Raw genomic sequence first — 9,020 nt, 5'->3', positions numbered from 1 at the left:
CCGGGTTAAAGGGTAAAGGTTTCGACATGCCAAGGGGTAAGGTAAAGAGTAGGGTAAAGGTAGCTCAGAAGAATTACCCGGTAGGGTAAGGGTAGGGCGAATAATTACCCGGTAAATACAGTACCTTGTTTACCGCTAAAAGTTCCGTGGCGCAGTGACGCAGTCCGTGGCCTCCATTTTATCGTGATGGCGGAGCACATGGAGACGGTCCACGTTCTTGAGGTCAAGGTACTAGAGGACGAGGATGCCAGCAACGGCTTTTTTGGGGTTGCTGCGAACAGCAATCGAAAGAGGCAGAGAAAATTAGCATATCAATGAGCTAATTTTCTCTGCCCCCTCCCTCTCTCCGTCCCCGCCCCCCCTCCCTATATTTAAGGGACCGTCACAGAAACGACCCCTCTCTCTGTGCCGATATGTGTCCTCTCTCTGTGTGTCCTTGTGATGTCTGTCTGCTTGTATGTCTGTCTATAGTTTTCTAGTTAGATTTTTGTTGCTATTTCTCTTATGCCTGATGATGATTGCTTGTGTTGCAATCGAAACGTCGCTATTATTTTAATTTATTATTTTATCTTTAGACGTGACTTAACCGAAAGCACCAAAGAATAATTCCTGCAGTCACGAAAGCTCCAAAAATTAAGATTCCACTCTACATCCTGGCACCAGACAAACTCCACTCTACATCCTGGCACCAGACAAACTCCACTCTACATCCTGGCACCAGACAAACTCCACTCTACATCCTGGCACCAGACAACCTCCACTCTACATCCTTCACTATACAATTACGATACTATATATTACTTTGTACATTGTATTAAGCATTTAAATTTTATACTATTTGTTATTATACACTGTACCATATACAGCAGTGTGATATACATTAGGGTGGGTAGAATAATACATAGTGTAATATTACAATGTATAAGGTGGTTTATAGCAATACAGTATATAATTTAATGTTGGGTTTGTCTATGGCAGTATATAGTACGGTGTAGAACTCGTATGATGTAAGAGAATAAAGTTTAGATGGAAGCATATTATATGTTTTACGACGTAGAATTGTAATGTATTACTTACTGTTAGTAACTCAGCTTATTGTAGAGTATATTTAGTATACTGATGATACTATGTAGTTTATACTTTAGTTGTTTACGTGGTGGTTTTAGTTACTGCAGCTACATACTATTAACACTCCTTCCCTTTATTAATGCTACCCCTATCCCCTCCCTTTGATGCTGCTAATCCTGCATAATGCACGGGCATAAGTAGTACTAATCACATACCTGCATTTCCCATATCCCTTCCCTTTGATGCTGCTAATCCTGCACAATGCACCGGCATAACTGGTACTAATCACATACCTGCATTTTCCATAAATATGCAAAATCCCTCTTGATATGCACATTATTTTGTCAAGGCGCCCTTTCCCCCCCTTCCAACCCAGATTAAATATATGCTCCAAGCGTGGTGCTGTTTCATTCAGACGCTGTCTCCCCGACAGACCTGGTCTTCACCTGAGGACGGCTGCTTGCGTTGTGGCCGAAACGTCGTGAGAATTATTTTATTATGTTTTATTTGTATTATTTTATTACTTCCATTCTACGTGACTTTACCGAAAGAACCAAGAAGATGAATCCCTGCAGTCACGAAAGCTTTAAATCTAAAAATGAATAAAGTGCTCTAACTTTGCATTTATCGTTTAAAAAAATGTCCATGTTTTATACCCCAGTAATTACCCTGTAATCGCGAAATTTATTAGGATAAGGGTAAAAGGTAAGCTAAAGGTTCTTTTTTACCTTCTTTTACCTTACCTGCTGAAGGGTAAAAGGTAGGGTAGCGCGATTGTAATGTGGTAAGGTAAAAGGTAGGGTAAAGTTTCTCTTGTTTTTTTTACCGTTTAACTTTTATCTTACCTTGCCGAGGCCTAATCCTAGGGCTGTGACAATTCAGCCCTCACGATTCATGGTCATAGATCCGATTCAAGAATCTTTTATTTTATAAGCGCGTCCCAACATTGTGGTGGAGACTGCACATTGGGAGTGGTTCCCAGATGCAGACTTCGCAGCAGTGAACATTGGTGGCCACACCGATGAGTCACAATAACAACGAAACCGGTCTACAATTTCGATTTAAAGCTTTCTGACAGACCTGTTCTTCATCTGCTTGCGTTGTGGCCGAAACGTCGTGAGAATTGTATTTGATGTTTTATTTTTATTATTTTATTATTTCCCTTCTACGTGACTTTACCGAAAGAATCAAGAAGACGGTCTACAATTGTCCATCTCTGTCACTGCTGCAGTCAGTGGGTCACATTTGCGCAAATTTATTTTGGTGACACGAAGTCAAAAATAGAGGACCATACTGCAGTTCTTCAGGAACTTTATGGGTTTTATTGCTTATTTTTATTTCCCTTCTACGTGACTTTACCGAAAGAACCAAGAATATGAATCCCTGCAGTCACGAAAGCTTTAAATCGAAATGTTGATGGGTTGTTGCATACCGCAAGAAATGCGGAAGTTATTTTGTGCACGTTTATCTGTTGCTTGAAACATTACCGTCTTTTTTATCATGGGAATTTTATCGCGTAAAGATAGTCGAATGTGAATTGGTTTACAAATGCAGCTGGCATACATATACAGACTGCCACGGGCCGCGTATTGTATGTTATTGACTCTGTCGGTTCACCACAGTCCCTATGCGTGTGCAGCCTCCAAGTTTGCCGTGGTTCCTTATACAGTTCGGTACTGTAATGTTGATCCTATGTTTACCGCGGTCTCTTACAATGTTCCTGTCGGTGTTTATCCAGGGGGTGTTTACCGCGGTCCCTTACAGTGTTCATCAAGTGGATGTTTATCCAGTGGGTGTTAATATTGGTCCCTTACAGTGTTCATCCAGTGGGTGTTTATCGCGGTCCCTTAGAATGTTGATCCAGTGGATGTTTACCGCGGTCCCTTTACAATGTTGCTCCACTGGGTGTTTATCCAGTGGGTGTTTACCGCGGTCCCTTTACAATGTTGCTCCAGTGGGTGTTTACCGCGGTCCCTTTACAATGTTGCGCCAGTGGGTGTTTACCGCGGTCCCTTTACAATATTGCTCCTGTTTACCGCGGTCCCTTTACAATGTTGCTCCACTGTGTTTACCGCGGTCCCTTTACAATGTTGCTCCACTGGGTGTTTATCCAGTGGGTGTTTACCGCGGTCCCTTTACAATGTTGCTCCAGTGGGTGTTTACCGCGGTCCCTTTACAATGTTGCTTCACTGTGTGTTGACTGCAGACCCCGCAGTGGTTGCCGCGCGGGGCCCGGTCAGTGACAGCTGTTTGCGTCTCGGTTCACCCCAAACTCTGTCCGCGTGTCTCGCACGTGTCGTGCGTGGCGATCGCATCACCACGTGGGACTCGTGCTCAGCAGACGTGGCCACATCACGAGAGATGCGCCAAGTCTCGTCTTCAGAGCTCAGCAGGGGATGGGTTATCGCCACGCGTGGCACGTCCAAACAGGCTTCAGGGCTGCCACGTTAAACACACATTGTTGTAGAGTACTGTGCTTGCACGTCTATGCACCCCGCCTTCAACAACCCGCACTGAACAACGAGGTGAAGTGCGTTCAGATAACCCCCAGGACCCAGCACGGGCTGGGTGCAGCAGGCCCTCATCTAGCAGTGGATTCACACACTGGTGGCCGTGCTTTGTAGGGTTTTTGATTTGGGCCTTGGTTTGGGGTAAGCTTCGAGCAAGTGGCGGCTCTTCTTAACCTGGGAGTGTGAGATGCCCTTTCTGGGGGTGCGAGACGTGGCCCGATTTTTTTAGAAGGTAAATAATCTAAAACACAAATTTGGCAAGACCACGTGAGTCCAAGTTACTCTGTTTCGTGAACCCCGTGTATTCATTAACGTTGTCATGTTTGTTTGCGATTGAGAACCAACGTCTTGCGTGCAAGGCTGCAGTGACAGTGTTATAATCCACCGAATCGAAATGCATTGCCATACAGACAGTAATGTGATATTGTGCTCTTAAGGACCGTTACCCGAAAGGTCGCCTAGTATAAATTGCTTATTTTGAGGCCACTGTTATCACCATTGGAACCTCCTTTGCCAGTAGAAAAATATGATAATTGGTTTTTTACCCTTTTATCTGGCAACAAAACTGACACCTTTTTACTGTTTTTACTGCCACTGTTATCGACAAATGTTGAGTTTTTTTGTGAATAGTATTTGACATTTGTGTTTTATACGTCCAGATTGGTGAAACGCCCACCACGTCCGTTGGGCAGCGAAAATGGACAGGGGTGGCAGTACAGCAACTAGGTTTTGAGCCTGGCTTTGCGGACCTTTGAGTGTAACCCCCTCTTGTTTATGCGTGGTGGGTTTTCTCCGGTTTCCTCGCCGTCACCTCACCCCGTGTGATCGAGAGTTGACTGTGTAGCCAAGTCAAAGAGCCCCCTAGGGGTGAGATCATTCTTACCAGCGCTGAGTCGGCAATTGATGGTTGTTACGTTCACGATACACGCGTTTATTCTTGCACTATTTTTTATTTACTCCTAATAATGACGATGAATCCTTGACCAAGCTTATAGCTTTAATTGCTACTATATTGCCCAATAATAATAATTTCCTTCATGTGCCTGGGGAAGCCTCGCTGTGTCTTCAAGACATTTGATTACAAGTTTGCTTTGTCTCTACCGATTCCAACAGATGAGAGCGAGTGCTCCGCTCAGACGCACTGACGCAGCCTGCTCGAGCCACTCTGATCACCGGTGACCATGCGGTTCAAGCTGCGGGCGCGGCTGCGCTGCACGCCCTTCAACATCCTCATCTTCCTGCTGCTCGTCGTCATGCTCGCGCTGCAGCTCACCTACCTCGTGCTGCTGCTGCGCATGGACGGCCACGGCGACGGCTCTTCGCCCCTGCCGCTGGCGGCCGCTTTCCTCGGCGCTATCGTGCGGCGCTCGTCTGAACCGCTGATCGTGGCCAACGGGAGCCTCGCCGGGGACCCCCAAGGGGCAGCGAATGCGTTGAGGGCGGCGCTGGTCGCTGCCGGCGGCGTCCCCACGCTCGATGCCAGCGGTCGCTTTGCCATCTTCAGCCGGCTCCTCGCGCCGGAACCGGCAACGGACGGCGCCGGCGACACGCGGCATGAGCTGAGTCTGGCCACCCACACGTCCGTCAATGGGCTGCACCACCTGGAGGTGCTGCTGGAGCGATGGGAAGGGCCCGTGTCGGTTGCCGTCTTTGCCTGCGCCAACGACACGTGGCTGGCGCTCGCCGCCATCGCGGCGGTGCGGGGTTGCTCGCAGGAGGCGCGCGACAACGTCGCCTTTCACCTCGTGGCGTCGGCCAACGCGGGTTTCTCGTCCGCGGCGTGGGCCGATGCTGGACAAGGGAACCGCTGGGCGGCGCCAAAGGTCGGCGCCGGCTGCAGCGAGGTGTTCGCGTGGCTCGGCAGCGAGGCGGTGCAGGGCGCACGCAGGAACTACGCGCTTGACGGCGGCGTGCCCTACCCCAACAACCTCCTGCGCAACGTGGCACGAGCCGGTGCCCGCAGCCGGCACGTGCTCGTGGTGGACGTGGACATGGTGCCCAGTGTCAACCTCCACCGGGACTTCTTGTCCATGTTACGACGGGAAGATGGAGGCGGTGGCGGTGGCCGTGACCGATCGATCGTGTTCGTAGTGCCGTCGTTTGAGATACGCCACTCGCGCCGCGTGCCAGACAGCAAGGCGGAGCTCCTGCGCCTCCTCGGGGCACTGGAGTTGCGGCCGTTCTACGACGAGCTGTGCCGCAAGTGCCAGGCGCCCACCGACTATGCACGCTGGGCGGCGCTGCTTCCCGCGCCAGGACTGGCGCCAGCGTACGAGCTGGAGTGGCGCGACCCTTGGGAGCCGTTTTACGTCGGCCCGAGCACCGTGCCGCCGTTTGACGAGCGCTTTCAGCAGTACGGCTTCAACCGCATCAGCCAGGTGCGGCGTGCGGTGTTGATGATGCTAGCCACCTCAGGGTTGTTAAAAAATCATTTCGCTTGTCGTGAAATGTTTACTTGGTTTGGTCATACCTAGAATTAACAAACGAGCGGAGCGTGTTGGTGCGCACCTGTGATCTGGTCCTTTGGAGGCATAGGTCGGTGGGACGTGAGGTTTTTGTTACCACAATTAGCATCGCATAAGCCGTGGGCAATCCACTCCTGGACAAAGGTCTTCCCAAGTTATCGCCATATCTCATGATTCTGTGGTGTTTCAATCCACCGAGAAACCTGCAGACAAGTTTATTCCATATGTAACGTGGTTTGTTAATCAAGTAAATGGATTTGGCTCGTGTGTTTGTGTGCGCACGTGCGTGCGTGCATACTCAGACATGCGAGCTGCACGTCGCTGGATACCGCTTCGCCGTGCTGGACAATGCCTTCCTGGTCCACCGTGGCTTCAAGCTGCCGGGAGACTTCCATGCTGGCAAGGAGGCCGAGCAAGAACGCAACCGCATCCTCTTCCGCCGCTTCAAGCAGGAACTGAAGTTGCGCTACGCCGACTCCCCCCGCCGCTGCTGAGCGACCGTCATCCTTCACCAACATCGGCATCATCTGGGGAAGGGGTGGGGGGCGGGCAGCACCACTTTACAATTTTGCTGACGGCCATGGCGAAGTGGGGAGCATGAGGGTTGAGGCGATGCTGCTGATGTTAAATAATGAACACAGTCCACAGTCATCGTGGAGGTGCTGCAGCTGAGGGGTAGGACACCTGGCGGCCGAGTTTAACACGTGAAAGGACACGGCTCAAATCCCTGCTTCGGACTACAGAGCACACAGTACAGCGTTTTCACCGAGCCATACTGAAAATGTATGAGTGCTATTTAGTTTATCTTAAAAATCACAAGTAGTTTAAAAGTAATTATATTGTTTACCATTAAAATGACATCAGTTAGCTTATACTGCTCCTGACCACGTGGGTTTTTAGTGGGGGGCTCCATGCCCCCTCCCCCACAATCATGCTGCCTGTTATCACCACTGCCAGTCTCGCAGTGATGCCGTGATGACACGACTGCCAAAAACACAAACACCTGTTGGTTGATTAAAATGGATATTATTCGATCTTAGAGCTCTAAAAAAAGCAATGGGTATGTCCAATGGCAGTTATTTAAGTAACTAGATGTGGTGACACATGCTTTTAATAGTTATTTTAGAAGCACCGGTTGATAGTTGTGAACAGTGTGAGGTGGTCAAGAGGTAGCATCCTGGAAAGTGGGTTTAAGATCCTGTCCTTATGGCACTGTGTTAAGTTCCCACACCTCCGCTTAACAACGTACGGCGTGAAAGTTGTTCAACATACATCCACTCAACTGAAAAGTCAACACATTTGGCAACGTTATGAACTGGATTGGCCAAACATCCCAATACAGCAGGACCCTCAAGGTATTATGTATGAATGATAACAATACAAATATACTAATTATAAGCTTTGTATCATGGTATTACAGTGCTATTTTTATATTTTAATGACCTTAACACAATAGTAATTCAGTCGTCACCCTGACAAACCCACAAGACCCCCACTTGCCGTCCTTCGTTGGTGCAAATGGACACAAACCAATCCTCAACATTACATGATGTTCGACAGAAAAGTATGGTGATATAATATATGATGGTAGACCTAAACCTTTAATCAAGATTGCACATTTGCTCTCCATAAATCACCTTTTGCATGGACTGTACTATCATGTGTCAACATACACAGCAGCGAGCTTCCTGGCCTCTGGCCTGTAAAACATTGTAAATGTGAATTCAGTTTTATCATAAATGGCACCTGTGACCAGATCACCTGAAATGTATCTCATGTAATCGGATCTGAAAAGCTAAGCAGGTTTTAACGTGAATAATAGTTGGATAAGTGACCACCGTGCACACCAGATTGTCAGGCTGAAGTGGATTCGTGCTTTGTTGTGGGCAGTGCAGCAAAATCTGTTGTATTGAACTGTGCTTCCACGTCTCTGATACCCCACCTTCGATCTACACTTATCATTGTGGTAAAGTATGGTTACATAACGCACCTTATCCATCATAGTGGAGGCCCTCGCCCAGCAGTGTAATGACTATGGGGCTGTACGTGTCTGTAATAGATGGTAACACCACAAGTATCCGTAATCCTAGCTTGACTTTAAATTACTGATCGAAGATTGTTGATGTACGTCATGTGCTGTCGGACACCAACATCCAAACCTGCTCTCCAACTCCCTAGAAACACTGCCATATAAAGCAATGTGTTTTCATTGATGTAAAAAGGATAGTTTTTTTGGTATGACGTGTGATGCACTGTTTTTCCCTCGATTTGCCGATGACGTTTCAGGTGCCGTGATGTATGGCTGTTTGTATTTTAGTTTATGGAATAACCCTGCGGTTTTCCCCAATAACTATTTAATAAATTATTTTGTCAACAAAACTTTGTAATTCTATGCACTACCTTCAAAAAGAACAATGGTGTCAATTGGTGCTGTGAGCTCGTGAGAAATTAGACCACATGAAAAAGTCACCTCCACGAAAATCACTCAATTCCCGATCCGACCAGATCTTAGTGGGATTGATCTCGTTAGTCTTGGGATGGGACACTCTCCGGGAACTCCAGGCGATGCAGGCTGTGAGGTGTGTGCGGAGTCTTGTCATCTCATACATGCTCTGGTTTCTCTCACTTAGACTAAACACTCAGTCATGGAATTGGACAAATATCCTGATGCAATACCCACCTCAAAAAAGTGTCTTGGGGAAAAATGGTGGAAGTTACAGCATGAGGCCACATTTTAATATGCAATGTTTTAAAAAATCTGGATGTTAAATTTGACCTCTGCTCGATTTTCATAAACTGGATATTTTTTGGACTCATTCCAAAATCAGGATCGCATCCCGAATACGTATCCTGTTGTTTACATTTCCGACATGATTATTTGATCAATAAAGGAAGTTGTGCATAGAGTACAGTACAGTATTTACATTTGTAATGCATTTGGCGATTGCTGCAAGGTTGGTGTCGTCATGTGATCAAT

The 9,020-nt window shown here is 47.6% G+C and overlaps 1 protein-coding gene across 5 annotated transcripts; it reads left to right on the top strand.

Annotated features, from left to right (window-relative positions):
* Positions 1-3,061: 3,061 nt before the first annotated feature.
* Positions 3,062-8,416, top strand: B4GAT1 (beta-1,4-glucuronyltransferase 1). Of its 5 annotated transcripts, none has more exons than XM_078871964.1 (3): positions 3,062-3,593; positions 4,692-5,956; positions 6,346-8,416. In XM_078871964.1, exons 2-3 carry the CDS (start codon positions 4,760-4,762, stop codon positions 6,535-6,537), a joined length of 1,389 nt encoding a protein of 462 aa, XP_078728090.1. In that variant the 5' UTR covers positions 3,062-3,593; positions 4,692-4,759; the 3' UTR covers positions 6,538-8,416. The 5 variants fall into 5 exon arrangements, with proteins under 5 accessions (XP_078728090.1, XP_078728088.1, XP_078728093.1 ...); XM_078871962.1 differs by having other exon boundaries at positions 3,062-3,810; XM_078871967.1 differs by having other exon boundaries at positions 3,270-3,303.
* Positions 8,417-9,020: the final 604 nt, after the last annotated feature.

The sequence above is a fragment of the Lampetra fluviatilis genome, chromosome 33 (genome assembly GCF_964198595.1).
Source record: "Lampetra fluviatilis chromosome 33, kcLamFluv1.1, whole genome shotgun sequence".
NCBI lineage: Eukaryota > Metazoa > Chordata > Hyperoartia > Petromyzontiformes > Petromyzontidae > Lampetra > Lampetra fluviatilis.
Note: the sequence above shows the minus strand (reverse complement) of the source record. Positions and strands in the feature narration are given on the sequence as shown.

What these genes read in the sequence shown, in the direction of transcription:
- B4GAT1 (XM_078871964.1), top strand. Translation starts at nt 4,760, where the DNA reads ATGCGGTTCAAGCTGCGGGCGCGGCTGCGCTGCACGCCCTTCAACATC. An exon ending in GCTTCAACCGCATCAGCCAG is followed by an intron (nt 5,957 to 6,345) that starts GTGCGGCGTGCG and finishes GTGCATACTCAG; the next exon opens with ACATGCGAGCTGCACGTCGC.